General features: G+C 34.9%; 1 protein-coding gene across 1 annotated transcript in view; it reads left to right on the top strand.

Moving 5' to 3' along the window:
• The window catches only part of Csmd3 (CUB and Sushi multiple domains 3), a 1,059,412-nt gene that overhangs the window by 701,515 nt on the left and 336,177 nt on the right, over positions 1–21,720 (top strand). Inside the window, exons 17-20 of the mRNA XM_051202442.1 lie at positions 2,625–2,763; positions 4,179–4,366; positions 8,655–8,843; positions 18,584–18,700. Coding sequence (XP_051058399.1) covers positions 2,625–2,763; positions 4,179–4,366; positions 8,655–8,843; positions 18,584–18,700 — 633 coding nt within the window. The remainder of the gene's footprint in view (positions 1–2,624; positions 2,764–4,178; positions 4,367–8,654; positions 8,844–18,583; positions 18,701–21,720) is intronic.

The raw sequence follows: 21,720 nt of genomic DNA, 5'->3' as shown, positions 1-21,720 counted from the left end.
GTCTCTACACAAAAATATTGTCTTTTAAATTATTTTAAAGGGAATTACTATTGTACACATAGTCCTATTTGGAATCAATAACAACACTACATGAAAATAAATTGTGTCATTTAAACTGGAAGAGTAACTAATCCTCATGGCAGTGATCTTCTTAGAAAGCTTTTAGGAAACAATATTGGATTGAGTTAAATGGTATTTGGTTTATTAATGAACATTCTCATACAAATAGCATGTCTAGTAATTTCACCTAAAATATAACTTATTCAAGCCAGATGGGATAGCATAGGCCTATAATACAGAGCTAGGGTGGCTGAGGCTGGAGGAGTACATATATAAAACTCATCTGAGGCACCTCACATGAAACTATGTCTCATAACAAAAATAAAATCAAACCAACGAAGACTGCTCACGTGTGTGTTTTAGAGAGAATATTTTCAATTAGCTTTTACATATTTACTATCTTATTTGTCTTATTTCACATTATTTAAGACTAACAAGAATTAAAGTAATATGCAAAACAGTAAGACAATAAAAATTAAAAGAAAAATCAGTAAAATAAAGCAAACAATAAGAGAAAATTTGGTTGTTTTGCTTATTTTTTTTTTTTTTTTTTTTTTGGTTTTGGGACAAGGTCTTTCTATGCAGCTTAGGTGGATAGAGGTCATGGGGATTTTTAGCTTTATCACAACTACATGTCAGCATGGCTACTTATGAGAAAATGAAGACATACATATACACACACGAAGCTATTAATGAAAATAAGAAGCAGTATATTAAAGGGATAGTTTCTATTGTGTTGCAGCCTTGACTTGGGATATATTTGATTATTTCTTCTCTTGGGCAATATTATACATTTTAAACACTCTCTTGAAATTTAAAATTTGCCCTGTGTCTTTGTTTTATGTAGAGCATATTCACATAGTCAGTAATGAAGAGGGGAAGGTCAGAGGCTGGGTAAAAGCTAGGCCACGCAGGTCAACACTGAAAAAAAAAAAGAAGAGCACTAGGTAAATCGGTGTAGCTACAGCATGGATGACAGTCCCTGTGAATGTAGAACTTAAGTAGGTATTTGATAAGGCATTTTATAAGGTTAGTATTCCTGGAGTGAAATTGTATTAATTTAAACTAAGATATCAGTCATAGCTAAAAATCTGAGGACAGATTTCAGGATGGGTTGGATGTGGGAATAAAAGGTAAACAAAATAGAAATAAGGAGATGTATGTCTGGGCTCTCTGGTTTATACTACTAGATACATGGTCATGTAATTGACCGCTTCCACAAGTGATGGAGCACCTGTTTTATGAAAATGATTTTGGGCTTTTCTGACCTGTAGAACTTTAGTCAGTTCTCTTTGCAAATTTGTTTCATCATCTCCTCAATTAGGTGTTAATGCCCAAAGTTCCAACAATGATGACTTTGTGGTTTCAGTTGTGTTTGAGTTTAAATAAATACAGAGAATAAAATATAGCATTAATCATAGTATTAAGTAGTTTAAATTTAATGTAAACAAAACAGATTAAATTGCATATCTAGGAAATGAGTGCCCAATAAAACCAAATATAGAGCATATTATTTTGACAGTTGAACCAAATCCAAAGATCAAATAACAACTGAGAAATAGCAGTAGAAGATGAACTAATGATGTTGTAAACTCTTAGTTTCTTTTCTGTTGTGACAAGACATTATAACCTCATGACCAAATATATATATATATATATATATATATATATATAGAGAGAGAGAGATATTTTTGGGGGTTTATATTTTTAGAGGGTTAATTAGAGCCATAACCATTATGGCAAGGATCATGGCAGTAGACAAGTCACCGGATCCATGGCTGGGACTTCATATCCTGATTCACACGCATAAGTGAGAGAGTCACTGGAAATAGGGTAGGATTTTAAAATTTCAAATGGAAACTCCCCCCCCCCCAGTGACATATATCCTGCAAAGAAGGCCATACCTCCTTAGCATTCCCGATAGTTCTCCCAGCTGGGGACTTAGCATGTGAGTTTATAATGATGACCCTCAGACAACTAACTGCGTAAATTGTAGTGGCAACAATGGAATTCATGGGAGTCACAATTCAGTGCAAATTAAGAAAATTTGGCAACATAAGGAAAAATTAAGGGAAGGAAAACTTGCAGTGTATATATCATTTCAAACTGACAGTGAAGAATACAAATAGACACATGGTGAATAAAGAAATTATCTGGACACTTGAGGATGACTGTAGCTGACCTACTAAGTGTAGTTGTGTCACAATTTTACAAGGATATTCCTTCTATAAAGGGAAAATCCTTTAGTCACAGGAAGGATTAACTACATGAATTTTTACAACAAAAATAGTATCAATAAACATATAATGAATATGTTAAGAGTGATTAAAATCATAGAGGGACTAGGTATAGTAGTATATGTCTATCGTATTAGTACTCGGGATGCTAAGGCACAAAGATTGTTTGAGTTGGTTAACTTGGGCTACATGGTGAATACTGTCACTGCACAGGCTGGACAACTTTTCTCAACAAAACAAGTAAGCAGATAAATGTTGCTGCTGAAAATGTCTCACATAACTTACTCTGAAAATTCTGTTCTTATGTTCTATGGTTTCATCTTGCAGCTCCATGTGGTGGCCACTTTTCTGCTCCAAGTGGAGTGATTCTGTCACCAGGATGGCCAGGATACTACAAAGACTCCTTGAATTGTGAGTGGGTGATTGAGGCTGAACCAGGACACTCTATCAAAATTACATTTGAAAGGTCTCTGCAAATGTTTTTGTTTTCTTTCCTATCTTATACAGAAATGAATAGACATTAAACTAGTTGGTATTCACCATTTTACTTACTACATCAATAAACAATCTTGTTAGAGTAGTCATTTGCTCTACCTTAAATGCTTAAGGTCTTCCCCCTTTTGACCTTTCAGTCTGATCTCAAGTTAATTTTTATTTGTTTACTGCTGTAACTTTACTACGAAGATATGCAAGACCTTTGTGCTGTACATATGCACAATACTGAGATATGAATATCTGACCTTTAATTTAATGATTTTAGTTGTCCTATGTTTTAAGGGCTTGTGAATTTAGCTCTGGTTGATTTTCAGAAACACAAGGGCAATGAAGAAAAACCAATTCAATACAGCCTCCAAGTGTAACACACATACAGATACTATCATATAATCACTGCAGTAAATACAGGATGCAATCACCATTTTTCCCTGTGACCCCATTGCCACAAAGTCTTCATATGAGCCTGGTTAATCCCTACTTTGTAAGAACAATGCAAATACTTTTCTTATTCTTAAAATATTTTGTGGACGTTCTATGCATCTAATGAGCTTTATTATTACAGAGTTTGACATTTGTTTTCCTTTTCTGATGAAAGAGATCAAATTGAAGAAAAACCTTTAAAAATTATTATAAAAATTAATAAGTAAAAAGAAAAATCACACAACTAAATTCTATGCATCATAATGAACCTGTATAAAGTTAAACTTTGTAAAAGAGACTGTGAAGCCTTATATTACATTTTATACTTTCAGCATCAAATATGTTTTATGATTCTGTGATTTAGGGAATTTTCTGCCCAGGGAGGAGAACTAAGTTCTACTTCCAGTCCTGACATCATGCAGTTCAAAACCACCTTTCACGCAACTCTGGGAAACCTGATGGCCTTTTCTAGTCTGTGGGCATGTCAGTCATACTCACACTCCCACATACAGACATACATACTAAAGAGAAAATTAAAACGTGAAGATCTTTAAAGCAGTATATAAAATGTGTCAGTTTCTCTAAAGCAGAGGCCCTATTTGAAATGCGTGTAATGTTAAAATCAATAAAAGACAACATGGTTTTCCACAGCATTGAAGCAGCGGTGGAGGTGTCTTGAGAAGTGCATAGTTCAGAAACAGATCACTTATTTGCTAAGGATAGCCTGTAATACTCAGCAAACATTTTTCTTATGAGTATGAGTACATGTTCTGACTGGACCCAAATAAGATCCTGGTATTTAGAATACATAGGTATTTCAGTGATATCTTAGGTACCAAGTAAACTAAAAAAAAAAAATGATAAATGTGGTTTAAAAAAATAAACCTTATGGGTAGAGTAACTAAAATATTAAAGTTCTATTCCAATATGTTTTCTAATGTTTCCAATTGTGTCTCTTGCTCCTAGATTTCAGACTGAACTAAATTACGATGTACTGGAAGTCCATGATGGACCAAATCTTCTGTCACCCTTGCTTGGATCTTATAATGGCACACAAGTGCCACAGTTTCTATTCAGCAGTAGTAATTTTATATACCTTCTGTTTACAACAGACAATAGCCGTTCCAATAATGGATTCAAGATTCATTATGAAAGTAAGTAACTTCAAAAACTCTATTTTAGCTTAAAGAAGTAAGTTACTTATTTGTCCTTTTAAAACCAAAGTTTTCTTTTATAAAGAATAAAGCTAATGTTATTCAATATATTTATACAAGTAAATGGTACAGTGAATTTTAAATAGCAGCTACCTAATGTCCCTTTAAAATGAAATACCTAGTGAATGTCAGTAATATCAAATAAGTTCAGTGCATTCATGGTTTAATTATTTTGTATTGCTTAGGGAAGCAAATTAACCTGCAGACATTATCAGTTTGATATACTTGAAATAATACCACTATTTCAGCATTTACTTCACAAAATGTATTCTATCATATTTTACTTACATGAATTGCAAACATTGTTGATGCAAATTATTTTTTCTGTATAGAGGGTTAAACTACATGAAAAGTAAAGTATAAAACATACATATATATGATTAATGATAGTAAAAAATCGGCTAAAACAAGCTGTAGCCTAAAGTGTGGGAATCGGTCCATTAATTGTTACAGTTAGGAGCTTATTGCTTCCTTTAAAAGATTCAAGTGAGGTTTGGAAGACAACTCAGTGGATAGAGGCTCTAGCTGTCCAAGTCTGGCAACCTAAGTTGAGTTGTAGAACTAAAATAAAAGGTGGGAAGTAGAAGAGGATTCCATGAGTTTGGTTTCTGACTTCTATATTTGCACAGTGACATAACCACACCCTCCCACACATCATGAATATACATACAATAATATTTGTATGGGAGGCTGTGTGTAGGGGGGTGCTGGTGTGTTTGGCAAAGAATCACTGCGTAGCCTTGGCTGATCTAGAACTTGCTATTTTGACTATGCTGTTGAAATCTATCTTCTTTTGCCTATCTAATGCTGGGATTAAAGACATGTAGCAGCACACCTGTATTCTAACTTAACTTTTTAATACTATTATTCATATAGAAATATTCCTCTATCTTACAAACATTTTGCAAATGTATACACTTCTGACTTATTACATAGGACTTATCTGTGTATAAATGTTATGTGTATACATAGATTTATGTGAGTGTATACATGCCTCAAATTATATGATGCAATAAATCTTAATGTGTATTTACATGAAAATCCATCTTGTATATGAAATTTAAGAAACAAGTTGCTACAAGGTAGCATCAAATACACACCAACATTATTTCTCTTTTGTTGATCTCAGTACCTAATATCACTTTCCTTCATATGACATGCATTATTTTGTATTTGTTTGTGAATAATAATTTTGTTAGTTATGTTTACCTCCTTAATAAACTTTCTAAACTATACTTGAAATATCATTTATTTTAGCTTTGGAATTTTGTTCAGCTACATTAATTCACTTTATTTCAAGCTTTAGCACATGGAAGTGTATTTTAAAAGGTTAAAGAGGATTCTCAAAGACTTGGAAATTCAAATGAACTAAAGAATCTTAATAGGAATAATTAGTTTAAGTTATAATTTTAAAACTGAGTCGGGGTGCCAATTTTGTTTTGTTTTCTCCAAGACATAATTTCTCTGTATTGTTTTGGAGCCTGTCCTGGAACTCGCTCTGTAGACCAGGCTGACCTCGAACTCACAGAGATCCACCTGCCTCTGTCTCCTGTGTGCTGAGATTAAAGGCATGGGACACCAATGCCCAGCTTTGGGGTACTAACCTTAAATGTCTATTTTAATAATGCTTACCACAGTTTAGTGTATATCAACATGTGGAGTCTCTCTTTTTTTTTTTTTTTTTTTAAATCTTCTGCTGCATCCATCACACTTTACCCAGTGTTTATGGTGTTCATCCGCTGTCAGCCACAAGACAGTTTTAAAGATTAAGTGAAAGCATGTGTGCCTAATGTCAGAGTAAAGACATATTTATAAAATTCTTAATAAATGATAGCAGTTCTAAAAAAATACTAAATAAATGAGGCATAAAAATAAGAAATTCAGGTCAAATGCATTCCTTCTTGGGCAATTTGTCACTTATGTTCAGATGACATTATTGAAGTTAGCTAGTTCTTTGGGAAACAAAATGGTGGCAGAGAGCACAGAGGTGGAGGTAAACATGAAGCACATATTGCCGCAGACCTGGCAGAATACTACAGGCAATTAGTTAAGAATTTATAACATATCTCCTCTACCAACGTTTATTTTATTAGTATTGCCATCTTATTTATGACTGGGAAATAATTTCTGCAGTCATAGTCTCTTACATACAGAAAATTATTCTCAATTGACAATTCATTAATAAAGTTTGCTATATGAAGTAAATCCCTGTTCTAGATGAACCATTCATTCTCTAAGTTCTATATCAATACATTGGTCATCGGAACTTTTAATGAACTTCTACTGTTAAATTCAAATGATTTAAAAGGAAAACATTATTTCTCCCAAGGATTCAAACCTATGGATGGATTTATTGCAAACATACCACTGCTCACACTCCTGGATTCCACTATTTTTCATTTTTTTACCATTCATTTTTCTCTCAAAGAAGAAAAATAAGAAAAATTCTGTTTCACTGCACTTTCATGTGTTGCATTTCTATTGGATTTGTACTTCTTTGGGTCTTGTTTAGGCAGAGATATTGGTAAGGTACCATGGGTGATACTTCCCCATCGTTCTTGTAGACACAGTTTCAGGCAGCTTTCTGGCCTCAGTCTCACAATCTGTCTGCCCACCTCTACCACAAATAAAGAACTTTAGACAAATAAGGAATGCTGAGGGTGCATTCCAGCGCTGAGGCCCCTTGTTGATGATCAAGTACCAACTAGTCAGCCCTGAAAGTACAATAAACAGACCATGCAGTTCATATTTATATATTTGTGTGTGTATATGTATAGCAATAATAACTAAAGAAAAGATGCCATGCTTTGGAGATAGAGCAAGGGAAGGGAATACATTGGAGGGATTGAGAGAGGAAAGAGAATGAAGAAAATGATGTAATTATACTTTAAAAATTAAAATAATTGAGAAAAGTAGTTCCTGTAAAGTTAAAAACAAATTTGTGAAATTTAAAAATAATCTACTAATAAGACAGCATCACTTTCAGTTTTCAACATATTTAAATTAAAAATGTAGCATATTTGTGGCTATTGTGAAAGTTGTTCTTTCCTTGGTATCCTTCTCAGCCAGTTTGTGGTTTGTGTATAGGACAGCTACTGACTGTTATGAATTAATCTTGTCCATCTACTTCATTGAAGATGCTTATCAGCTATAGGATTTCCCTGGTAGAATTTGGGGGTGTTCATTCATGAAAGTATTATATCATCTGCAAATAGAGATACTTTACCTTCTTCCTTTCTGACTTGTAATTCTTTGATCTCCTTTACTTGTCTTATTGCTATAACAATACTATTTTGAATATATATGGAGAGAGTGGACAGCCTTTTCTTATTCCTGATTTAGGTGGAATTGTTTTGAGTTTCTTTATATTTTAATTTGATATTGACTATAAGCTTGCTATATGTCACCTTTATTATGTTCATAATTGAGGCATCATCTTGGTGAGAAGATTAACCAGTTGGAGAAAAGGTTTACCATTGAAAGAAAATGAAATTTTAAGGTAGTAAGATAGATAGTTGAATCTAATTAATCACCTTGAATTCTAGCAGAATAAACTTAAATTTGGTTCTATTCCAAGTTGAGTATGACTATAACAAAAACGGCATGTTTTAAGAATATGTACAATCAAAATTGTACATAGAATAGATACATGATAAAAAGGTGTCTTCGTTAGGGTTTCTATTGCAGGAAGAAACACTATGACCAAAAAGCAAGTTGGGGAGGAAAGTGTTTATTTAGCTTACACTTCTATATCACTGTTCATCATCAAAGAAAATCATGATAGGAACTCAAACAGGGCAGGAATCTGGAGCCAGGGTAATGAAGCCATGGAGCAGTGCTACTTACTGGCTTGCTCCTCATGGTTTACTCAACCTTCTTTTTATAGACAGTAGGAATAACCTGCACAAGAATGGCACTACTCACCTCACCATGGATCCTTCTTCATCAATTACTAAGAAGATGCCCTTCAGGCTTGCTTACAGCTTGATCTTAAGAAGAAATTTTGTCATTGAAGTTCTCTACTCTCAAATGATTTAATATTGTGTTTAGTTGACATAAAGCTATCAAGCATAAAGGTCAGTTATTGGATGATCGACATGAATAAATGAAGTTCTTAAGTAGAGTACAGGAAACTTAAAAAAAAAATCATGAGTTTTTTTCCAATGATAATACAGCAAATCTGAATCCAATCAGTCTAATTGTTGGTTTTCCTACCTTTGTTTCTCAGGTGTTACAGTGAACACATACTCTTGCCTTGACCCTGGCATCCCTGTCCATGGCCGTCGATATGGCCATGATTTCTCCATTGGGTCAACTGTTTCATTTAGTTGTGACCCAGGATATCGACTGAGCCATGAAGAGCCCCTTCTTTGTGAGAAAAACCACTGGTGGAGTCATCCACTCCCAACCTGTGATGGTAAGAATTCATTCATTTTACAAAATACTCCTATTCAGAAACTGAAAGAATCTGACTCATATGTGTTACTGCCATATAATTTCTGAAAAATCGTTTTCTCATTGTCTACAAATTCTGGATTGTTATTTTTCCAATGCTTCTTCTACAGTTACCCCTAATCCTTGCTATACAAATGTCCCACTTATGACTGAGGACACCATAGTCCATTGTTCTCTGCACATTGACCGGTCTTTGTGATAATTACCAAAACTACTGCAAAATAATTGCAAATGGTATTCTGCTATAGTCTATTCATAGAGTAGAGCCTAGCATAATCATTATCAGAGAGGCTTCATTCTGAAAATGATAGGAGCAGGTACAGGGTCCCATAGCAAACATTAGGCAGAGCTCAAGGAATCCCAAAGAAAAGGAGAGGAAGATTGTAGGAACCAAAGAGTCAAGGACACCTTAAGAAAATGGTCTACAGAATCAATTAACCAGGGTTCATCTGGGTTCACAGCAGCTGATCTGACAATCAGGGAGCCTGTAGGGATCTGACCTAAGTTTTCTGCATATATGTTATGGTTGTTTAACTTGGTGTTCTTGTGTGACTCCTAACAGTGGGAATGGTGGCTGTCTCTGTCACTTTTGCCTGTTTTGGGGATCCTTCTCCTCTTACAATATTCTTATTGTAACTTGTTATGTCATGTTTGGTTGATAGCCCAGTGAGGCCTGCTCTTTTGTGGAAGAGAAGTAGATATGGGGGAGAGCAGAGGTGGAAGGGGAAGAGCTAGGCAGAAAGGAGGGAGGGAAAATTTTGGTCAGGATGTAACATGTGGGAGAAAAAAACCAATAAATTGATAAAAGAAATGACTGAAAAAAAAGTTTCACTGATGTAACTTGAGAACAACACTAATCTATGAGTATTAAGAGTGAACATTAGGATTCAGTTTAATACCACATCACTTTAGCAGAGTAATAGTTGTACAGTATTCTCTAAGGACTATGGCTTGCCTATAAGCATTTCCTTGGTCCTAATTACTAATAAGGATATGGCATTAAACTTTTGGAACTTACCTCTTATCCAGTTAGAAAGTATTGGTTATTCCCTCAACAATTCCCTTGACAATGTACATGCTTATGTTTGAGGAACTTTCTTCAGCAGTAGTTTTTCATGTGACTTCTTAAGAAGACCTTTATGAACTTTAAGCTAACTACTTTCCCTATATTCCTTCCCTTCCCCTGTCCTCCAATTCTTCATCTCATTTAACTCTTCCTGCTCCATTATTCCCTTTTAGGCCTATACAATTGTGTTCTATCTTCCTTCCTTTCAAAGCCTCTCCCAGTGGGTATTCTAAATGTAACATACACATCCAAAGTCTAAAAACTGATATCTACATGTGAGAGAAAAAATATTGGTTTAACTTTTTTGTTTGTCTGAGTTAATTCACCCACAATGATTGTTTCCAAGTCTATTTACTTGAAAGTTTTTGACTTTTATTTTGTTACCATCTGAATAAATACTACATTACATAATGTACAGCATTTGATTGTCTAGTCACCTGTTGTTGGGTTTCTAGGCTCTTTCCATTTCCTGCCTATTGTGAATAGAGCAGCAATGAACACCGAGGAATAAGTAACTTTGTAGTAGGATGTAGTTACTCAGGCATATTCCTAAGATTGGTATAGCTGTAGTTTGTGGAACATCTATTTCTCGCTTTTGGAGAAAACTCCACACTTATTTCCATTTTAAATTTTTCATTAGCTGAAACAAAACCACATTGAAAATGCCAATCATACAAAAGTGTTTGAGGTATCTACTTTCTTCTTGCCCATGGATGCCCACTCTCTATTAAATATGAACAATAACTATAACTATATATATATACATGAAAATTTACAGAGACTTTTCTGTGGTGGAAAATGCCTTGTTACAGCAAATTTTATGATAATAACCATATCGGTTTGTTATTATTTTTCTAAGAGAATAACTCAAACGATTTCAATTACTAACATATAAAATGCAGTGTGAAAAAAATACTTCCCTTAAGATTGAGAAGTAAAGTCATTTGTGTTTCCTCACAAGGCACAGCTTGTTCACCCATGTGTCATTTGGTGTAGGCAGTACTTCTTATTTTCAACTTGATTTTCAATCACCTCTACTTAAGCCTATTCATGTGAGAATATCACGTTAGTCATTTCATGATTAAATATTTAAGTACTTTCAGTGCTATCATATTTTAGGAACTGCCTTATGCCAATTTGTTTTATAAGAAGCTTCAAAAGAGTCATTGGCACATCTACCCTGCACTTGGCATGAAACCATTTATACTAGTCAGCACTCTTGTGATTATAAGTGACAAAAAACATACACACACTGATGTTAAAAAATAAAAACAGAAATTGCAGTTCAGCTCATCAAGTCTAAAAAGGCATGGTGGGATGCTTGTCATAACTGATAATGAGCAAGAATTCAAATTTCATCTTCACCTGAGAGTTTTCTCTGTGTATTTGACTTATCTATTGAAACAAGGCTTTTTTTTCCAAGAGAAGAGTTGATAGCACAAGGGCATACCAAAGGAGACAGCATATATACGTCCATCTTCAAAATGATAAAAGATTGGAAGCTCTTCATGCTTCACTATGAAGAGTCACAGAAAACTATCCTAATGGTCCATATTCAGAAGTTTCTACAGTAAGGAAGTACGTCTTATTCTTTGACTTGTCTATGTCTGGTGATCATTATACCCTAGGGCTGATAAAAATTATAGTTGTATAAAAGTACAAGGTTTGCTGACTCTGGCAAAACATTACACTTGGTAAGAAAAATTGAAAATTCACCAAAATAGCAAGAAAAAGAGGCAACATTATCTGAAGAAGCAGAAAATATTGTACAGCTATATATCCAACCTTGACTTTGTTAAGAGTAAAACATATATATCCAGGTGCAACACAAATTTTCCTCATCTCTAATAGTATTACAGAAACCTGGAATTCAGTGTAATTTAGTGTATGACTTTATCTGTCCAGCTTTTTCTCCTCCCCCTCCCCATTTTAATTTACATTTGAAACAAAGTTGTTTTACATGTCAATCCTAGTTCCCTAACCCTCCCATTGTCACCTATCTCTCCCACCAAACCACAGCCCATCCCATTTCTGCTCCCCAGGGAGGATGAGGCCTTCCATGGTGAGTCTTCAAAGTCTGTCATATCATTTGGGGTAGGGACCTGGCCCTCCCCAATGTGCTAAGAAAGTATCCCTCTATGTGGGGTGGGCTCCCAAGTCCATTTGAACACTAGGGATAAATAGTGATCCATTACTAGAGTCTCCACAGACTGCCCAGTCCTTCTAAATAACACCCATATTCAAGGGGTCTGGGTCAGTCCTATGCTGGTTTCCTAGCTATCAACTAGGATGCATGAGCTCCCCTTTGTTCAGGTCAGTTAATTCTGTGGGTTTTGCAAACCTGGTCTTGACCCTTTTACTTATCACTCCTCCCTACCTGTAACTAGATTCCAGGAGTTTCGCTAGTTTTTAGCTGTGGGTGTCTGCTACTGCTTCCATCAGCTACTAGAAGAAGGCTCTAGCGTGGGAAGGCATTAAAGGTTCCCTCTCCACTATTGCTTAGATTGTTAGCTGTGTTCATCCTTGTAGGTCTCTGGGCTTTTCCCTAGTGCCAAATTTCTCCTAAAATCTATAATGGCTCCCTCTATAGTAGTATTTCTTTTCTTGTTCTTTCCCTGTCTTAATCTTCTTGTTCCCTCATGACCACCTCTCCCCTCCTCTTCTCCCCTTTCTCTTTCTCCTAACTCTCTCTCCCCTCCATTCCTCTCTGCTCTCAATTTGCTCAAGAGATCTTGTCCTTTTCCCCTTCTTTAGAGGACCATGGGGTCCTGCTTATTTCCTAGCTTTTCTTATGGTGTGAATTGTAGGCTGGAAATCTTTTGCTCTATGTCTAAAATCCATATATGAGTGAATATATACCATGTTTGTCTTTTCATAACTGGGTTATCTCACTCGGGATGGATTCTTCTAGTTCCATCCATTTCCCTGTGAATTTCAGGATTCCAATGTGTTTTTCCACTGAGTAGTACTCCATTATGTAAATGTACATTTTCTCCATCCATTCTTCAGTTGAAAGACATCAGGTTGCTTCTACAATTCTGAACTTTATATGGAAAAACAAAAGACTCAGGATAGTCAAAACTATCTTGTACAATAAAGGAACTTCAGGAGGCATCACCATCCCTGACTTCAAACTCTATTATAGTGCTATAATCTTAAAAACAGCTTGGTATTGGCACAAAAATAGACAGGTAGACAAATGGAATAATATTAACCCACACACCTACAAGCACCTGATTTTTGACAAAAAGCTAAATTTATATAATGGACAAAAGAAAGCTTCTTCAACAAATGGTGCTGGTATGACTGAATGCTGGTGTGTAGAAGACTGCAGATAGATCCATATCTATCACCATGTACAAAACTTAACTTCTAATGGATCAAAGACCTCAACATAAACCCAGCCATACTGAACCCCTTAAAAGAGAAAGTGGGAGGTACCAATGAACAATTGGTAGAGGAGACTGCTTCCTGAACATAAAACCAATAGCACAGGCACTGAGATGGACAATTAATAAATTGGACCTCCTGAAATCAGAAGCTTCTGTAAGGCAAAGGACACAGCCAATAAGACAAAATGGCATTCCAGAGAATGGGAAAATATATTCACCAACCCCACATCTGAGAGTGGGCTGATCTCCAAAATATACAAAGAACTCAAGAAGTTAGTAACCAAAACACCAAATCCAATTAAAAAGTGGGGTATGGAACTAGATAGAGAATTCTCAACAGAGGATTATAAAATGGCTAAAAGATACTTAAGAAAGTGCTCAACATCCTTAGACATCAGGGCAATGCAAATCAAACCAACTCGGAGATACTGTCTTACTCCTCTCAGAATGGCTAAAATCAAAAACACCAAAGACAACTTATGCTGGAAAGGATGTTCATAATAGCATTATTTGTGATTAGCCACAACCAACTTTTCTTTTACATTGAGATTATTATCTTGTTATATTCCAAGTCAGAAATGCATAGTATGTTTATGTGTTGGAGAAAGGAGCCTAAGTAGATAATTTTAATACTCATAAATTTACCCCATATAGATTAACTTTCCAGTTCTGTCTCTATCTTGTGTTTATTTTGTTGGTTAGTTAATTTTATGTACCATTTGGCTTTTTGAAACAAGGTGTACCTGTGTCATACTCATTTGTCTTCAACCTCCTGATTCTATGGTTTGGTTCCCTGCTGTGCTGGGATTACAGTTGTATGCCACTAGTCTTGTTCTTCCAGAATTCCTTTAAAGTATTTTTCTGAGCAATTCCATCATATTATTATGCTCCTCCATCTTATGCATGTATTTTTTGTATTGCTATTTGACATTGAGAATAAGTAGATGAAAAGTAATTTAATACTAAGTTTTCGAATAGTTGACTTCAATTTTCCTTGCATTAGATATAAATTCTTGGTCTTTTATGCAGTGTGGACATGAGGTTGGTAATAGTCATCAAGGTTGAGGGAATACACTTGGTGTACACATGTTTTCATAAATATTTTATATTAATAATATATGTCATATCTTGTTGTAGTTTCATTTTTGTACAAGTTATTTTTCCTCTTGATAAAAGTACTACGACCTGGCCTGGTAGTAGTGGCACATGCCTTAATCCCAGCAATAAAAGGCAGAGGTAGGTGGATTTCTAAGTTTGAGGACAACCTGGTCTACAAAGCCTATTCCAGGACAGCCAGGCTGTTGAACAGAAAAAGCTTGTCACAAAACTGAAGGGGAAAAAAGTGCTATGACCAAGACAAACTGTGGAAGGAAGAATTCATTTTAGCTTATGGTTTCTGTAGGAGAGAGTCCATAGCATCAAAGACAACATAGCTGTAACTGTAAGTCATGCCAGCAGAATCAGAAAGCTGAGAAATCAAGTCCTAAATTACAAGCATAGAACAGAGACTCTAAATTTGATGTAAATAACACCATGTAATCTCTACATTATCTTCCAGTGACATACTCCCCTCAACATGCATGTACTGCATAAAACTATCCACAAACAACATCAGCAACCAGATACCAAGATGTCAAATACCTTAGGCTTAGGCACCAGTTGTCTTTCAACAACCAAAACTGTATATTGTATGTGCCCACATAAAGCAAATAATACATATATATTATTTGTATATAGGGTATGGAAACATAGTTCAGGAGTCAGGATAATTTGTTACTGTTGCAAAGTATATGCATGTATTTCCCAGCAACCAAATGCCAACTCACAACTTTCTGTAACTCAAGTTCTGAGGAAGCTGATGACCTCTTTTAGCCTTGGTGAACACCAGCAATATACCTAGTATGCATACAAGCACACAGGAGAACACTCATAGTAATAAATAAAAATATATTTTAAAACTGGATTTAAATATACCTAATCAGTTAAATTGTTCTTAATATCAAATATATCTCATGATTGGGTGTAATTATCTGTTAATTTTCTCTTACACCTTGGTTTTCCATCTCATAGAAGGGTCAAGTTTTAGATTGACAAGCAGTATGAGAGATTTATTTATTAATTAGCTGATCAGTAGCTGATGGAAGCAGAAGTAGACAACCACAGCTAAACAAACATTGAGCCGAACTCCTGAAATCCACTTGCAGAGAGGGAGGAGTGGTGAGCAAAGGGATCAAGACCAGGCTGGAGAAACCCATAAAAACAGCTGTCCTGAACAAGGGGGAGCTCATGGCCCCCAGTCTGATAGCTGGGAAACCAGCATAGGTCTGACACAGATTCCCTGAATATGGGTGTTAATTATGAGGACTGGGCAGGTTATGGGGCCTCTAATAGTGGATTAGTATTTATCCCTAGTATATGAATCGACTTTGGGAGCCCATTCCACATAAAGGAATACTCTCTCAGCCTAGACACTTGGGGGAGGGCCTAGGCCCTGCTCCAAATGATGTGACAAACTTTGAAGATTCCCCCATAGAGGCCTCACCCTCAGTGGGGAGCAGAAAGGGGATGGGATAGGGTAGAGGGGCAGGTGTGGAGGGGAGGGAGGGAACTGTGATTGACATGTAAAACAGACTTTGAAGACCCTCCATGGAAGTCCTTACCTTCTCTAGGGAACAGAAAGGGAATGGGATGGAGGTTGGGAAGGGGAGAGTGGAGAAAGGAAGTGTGAGGGAACTGGGATTGACATAAAACAAGCTTGTTGCAAATTTAAATAAAAATATTATCATAAAAATATTTATCCAACTGAACACATACATTGGAATATGTCAGTGTGCATATTAACACTTCACATGCTAGTCAGTGTCTTATAAATGGGAACCTTATGAAGAAACCACCGTTTAAAACACTTGCAGTGTAAAACTTTGCCACTTAGGAAGATGACAGCTATCATTATGTGGATGCAGATGAGGAGGCTGATGCTGGTGATGGAAAACAGTCTCAGTAACATAAAAACAACTGGAAAATGAGATTTTGAAAATCACAGGTCAATCACAAGACATCAAATAGAACAATAGCATATTAAAGTGCAAAGAAAGGGATTGATTAGAAGATGATAAAATTAAGTGAAAATTAAAGAATGAATAATAAAGTTATGGATGTTGTCTTTTGTATAGTATGTTAGGAGTCTTGATATGTTGTTCAGAGTATTTTCAAAATAGAGATCACAAGTAATCCACCTGTCTTAAATATAGAGTACTTGATTTATAGCTGTAAGTTATCAAGTCTCTTTTTAAGTAACACTTTTGGAAATACCTCCTATGGGAAGGAGTACTACAAATTAACCATATTGTAGTTGCCTTCTGATTTCTAAAACTTTTAGATTATTCTTCAAATTTTTTTGTTATTGTTATTAACCGACTTTTGTTCAATCTCCACATGCTTTCATGAAGGGAAGGAGGTTTTAATCCAGCAAATTATTTTTATAGACTACTTTTCACTAAATACAATCCTAAAATACTGTGTTGATTATGTTTTGTTTGTTTTCCTAAATGGAGGAATACACAAACAGATGTGATATAATCTGAGAAAATAATTCAAAGTTCCAGGGTTCCTGGAAGTGGCTTTGATGTATAAAGTGCCTTCCAGAGTATACCAAGCAAAAGCCTGGGGCAATAATGGCATCACCTGTGATGTTAGCTCTTAGGAGGCAGACATGGGTGAGTCCCAAGGAAGCTGCCCAACTGGAGTAGTGGAACTGGAGAGCTCTGGGATCAGAACAAATAACAGTGCAAAGACACACTTGTGCACCACCACCCTCCAACACACACACACACACCCACCCCCCCTCACACACACAAAACATGGTAATGAAAGCAAGAAAGACAAGTAGAAAGAATATAAAATTAATATAGTTCATCTTAGTAATGGCATTATCAGAAAGACATAGTTGGAATGGTGTATGTAGTTGAGTGACCAATCACATAAGCACAGTAAAGGATTCTAAACTATCAAGAGGAAAGTGAGAAATTCAGCAATAATGATGAGCAGTGATATATTGAACATACCCTAAGCAGGAGCATAACCTCCCAATTGATGCATGATTTTGTAATGACTTGATAAATCTATGTGTATAAGTATTGCCTTGTTCCTGAAGATCACTTGTTTAGATGCCTCCATAAATATCCAGGTCATCATATATGTTTATATGATGGAATTGCTGACTCAGCATTTCAGTTAGGGGAAGTTGAGGAGCAGCCAGCCTGCCTTGCAACCTCCCAGTGTCATCACTGATACTTGGAAATCAAATAATGATCATGGAGGGAAGTAGGGACAAAGCTCAATAGGTTTTCTACTATCTTGAGGAAACTATCCTAGAAACAGCCGATATGGAACATTCTGTGTTTATATTCTGACTGCCCTGTCTATATCCAAGGGAGGGGTCCTTCCCATATAAATCCGAATGTAAATCCTGACTTGTATTGATTATGGGTCTTTTTTTAAATTTTTAATACTGATGTAGCTGATTTTAATATGTACTTTAGGCATTGATGAATCTTATGATAGAAGATAGAATCATTTCCCCTAAAGTACATGGATACTAATTCAGTTAATTTAATCATGAACATTTATTTGCCTTGACTTTCCTGAAATATTCTTTACAAACTTCATCCCCAAGATATCTGTGACTTCTGTATCCCCACAAGAAACCCTCTTTGTTTATGATACTCAATTTTCAGTGGAAAATGAACATACAGAAGATTTCAAAGCTTTCTCAACTTATTTAACTGCTTTGGAAGGAATCCCATGATGTGTGACACATATCCCTTTAGGAACCTACAGAAAACAATTTTACACAATTAACTCGTGTCTTAGTGTTTAATAAGAGAAGCTGCTAAACAATTAATTTCTCATGTTTAATTGACCATCAATTTATGCAAATGTTGCTTATAATTAGAAGAGAGTGAGGATATACTTCAAATTCAAATGTGCAATCCTGAGCTACGTTCTCTTGGGGCGAGTCATAATTCCAAGAGACTATTAATACATTTTTCTTCCCTGGTGCAGCAATGGATGAGAGGATTTTACTGTATTTGGAAGAAGTCTTTACACACTCCTCTTATTACTGGGAAGTTGATTAGACAAACATAATGGGACTCATCCTGTTTCAAGAGAGGAGATAAGAGATTTGTTCAGCCACTGTTATTCCAATGGTGACTGATTGCAATGTTCTCTTTGTATTTCCAGCCTTATGCGGAGGAGATGTGAGAGGACCTAGTGGGACAATATTATCACCTGGTTACCCAGAATTTTATCCAAACTCTCTGAATTGTACATGGACAGTGGATGTAACCCATGGCAAAGGTAAGGTGTTTAATTCAAGAATATTGGATAATATTTGAGTTTTCACTATGTCTATTTTTAAGCCATTTTTTCATGTCCAAAACTAGATAAGTAGGACAATAAAATTCAACATAAAAAATGCAGCATAGGCTTATTTAAGCTTTTCTCAAGTATCATACTAGGCTCACTTTTAAATCAAAATTCTGATAATGTTACCTGCCTTTTTTATGCTATAGAGAATTAATAGTATTTGGAGTTTTCTCATCAATAAAATGTGAAATACCTCAGCATTGCATGGACTTTCATTCATATTTATATATACTTATTAAAAAGTATTATAATGATGTTTTTATATATATTTATAACCTTTTGATAAACTTCTGTGACAAATACCAAGAACAGAATATCAGATAGGTAGATCTCACATCATTAAGCTGAACTTTAAAATTGTGTCATGTGCATAGCAGATGTTAATTTTAAAAATAAGCAAATATACAAGTGAAAGATGACATGGGACTTCATTGGTCAATTGATGCAATGAAAATGAGACTAGAAAATTAGCAAGACAATTCATCCAAGTAGCAACACTGGAAAGATAATTATCCCACAGTATTACAGTAATAATGACCCAATATTATTTACCTGAAAGCATAGACTTGTCTTTAAATTCTACTTCTAAGTAGTTTTTCATTTACAACTGTTGACACATGTTATGATTTATCTTATGATTTCTATTGAAAAACCCTAATAAATCAAAAGTACAAATTAAGAATGAAAAAAAAATCACCAGAATTTTTTAAATAAAAGCTTGATTTCAGTAAAAGTAACTTTGTGGTTTTAGAAATGAAATATACTTTTAATAAAAATTCACCCCATTTTATTGACAGGATGGAATTATATGCAGCCTTTTTTTTTTTTTTTTTTTTTAGTTTGGTTTCCTGTAGTGACTTAAGTGATACTAAGAAAAACTGTTGAAAGGACAATACAGGAAGTAGTTGAAGCAACGAAGTTCTTAACATTATAAAACTGGTCTGTGTTGTATTCTAGGATACAGATATTTCTCTTGGAAGTTAAAGAAAGCATCCTGTCATTTCACTGTGCAGTGGATTAATGGAGTTTAAAATAAGCTCCCTGGTATTAGACAAGAAAATGGAGGATTGCACACTGCTTGCTATGTAAACAGAGGTTTAATTAACACTTAAAGTTTCACATCATCACAGGTTGTAAATGTTAATTAAATCAGTATTTACATGGCAGGGATGCAGGTTTAGGCGCCTATCTTCTAAGAGCTAGGAAAGTTTGCTTGAAGCCCTGTTCCAAAGACAAAGGGACGTGAAGGACTTGAGGTTGGGAGTAGAGATAGCCTACTCTTTCCCAGGCTACGCTGATTTCTTCCTCTTGGTGTCTAGAAACATGGTGGGCTGCCTTATTATGACCAGTTATTATTAAAGAGAAGCTCTTACTTTGGAAACCCTTAATCATTTCTTAAGTTGTTATGCATGTTTGGATCTCTGATGTTTGAACACCTCAACAAAAACTATAAATGATATGTAAATCACCAAGCCAACTGTCATTCTACGTCCATTCTCTAAAGGCAACCCAGCTATGGGAATCCCTACCTCTAAAAAGATTCAGTTTGCCACACTAAACACATATGCTCAAAGGAGTTTCCCCCAGTGATCCCTATATTCATTCTCATTAACTGTTTTGAGTCTGTTCCACACTAATAATTGATGAGTTTATAATCGTACAATCATACAACTCGTTTTTTTTTGTTTTTGTTTTTTGTTTTTTTTTGTTTTTATTTGACTAGTGTGACTTTAGGTTACATTCCAACAGATTTTTTTTCTACTTTCATAACAGACATATATTTACTCCTCCATTTCATTCTATTTTTTGACTTTAAGATTCTAGGATGGAAAATTAAAATTCATACCATTTCATTTGTATTTGCATTGTATAATGATAGTATTATCAGAATATTCACATACCTAAATGTAAACATTAATACTTTAGAAATTTAACTATACTATCATTCAGCCTATACTACTTCGGGTTTACAGTGATATTTTCAATAAAGTCAGAATATTAATACTAAATGGTCATGCTAGCTCTTGTCTTTAAACTCAGCCCTTCAAAAGCTGAGTCAGGGGAATTGTGATTTCCAATTGCCAGTTCAACTAGATAAGGATGCCCTGTATCAATGAATAAAGCTAACAAAAATTAAGCTATATCTATGTTGTCTTATGGAGAAGGATAGTTGGTGAAAAATAAAATCCACATCAGAAAATCTTTAAGTTATAATGAATAAAACAAGTATAAACTTTTAAGTTCACAAGTTGAAAATTAAAAATAAAAATAAAAACAAATCACCTTCAAGGCAATTGTTGGTGAAATGACTAACAAATCTGAGACATGTGTGCAATTTTGATGTTAAGGTCAAGCATTCACAAGAGTATAGCTAACATAAGTTAATTTAACAGAGGGTCTTAAATCATCATTCTCATGTGATTTTGAACCCAGGGGTTTCTTCTCACTCTTTTTTTAAAATTGTGCTTCTACCTGTCTCCTTTCTGATGTCAGATCCAGGCCTGTTCCTCTACCTACTTCTCTTTTAAATGTCACTGCTTTCAGAAGCCTCTAATTACTCTTTGGCTGTTTCTTCTATTTCCATGATGCTATATAAGCTCATACTAAGATACTGTATAGCACTTTGAAGAGTACTTGGAATTTTGATTTATGATTCTTTTTCCTTAAATGGACATGAAAACTTTTGGTCATTTAAATTTTCATTCTAGGATGAAGTTATAGGTTCTGTTTAAATTTTTAATTAACTGACATTTAGCAGAACTTTAAAGATTTTTATTTTTTCCAGTAGCAGTGAAAACAGCTTTTTATGTTTATTTGATAATTGAAATATCCTTTTATTCAATACTAGTCAAAAGCTGGAGAAGTGCTAAACATTAATACTTACTATGTAAAATTAAAAAATGAACAATAATTAATTACAGTTCAGGTATTCTTTACTTTCATTGGAAAGC

Source organism: Phodopus roborovskii, unplaced genomic scaffold, assembly GCF_943737965.1.
Source record: "Phodopus roborovskii unplaced genomic scaffold, PHOROB, whole genome shotgun sequence".
In the NCBI taxonomy this organism is placed as follows: Eukaryota; Metazoa; Chordata; class Mammalia; order Rodentia; family Cricetidae; genus Phodopus; species Phodopus roborovskii.
The sequence above is the reverse complement of the archived record's forward strand: the minus strand, read 5'-3'. Positions and strand labels throughout refer to the sequence as shown.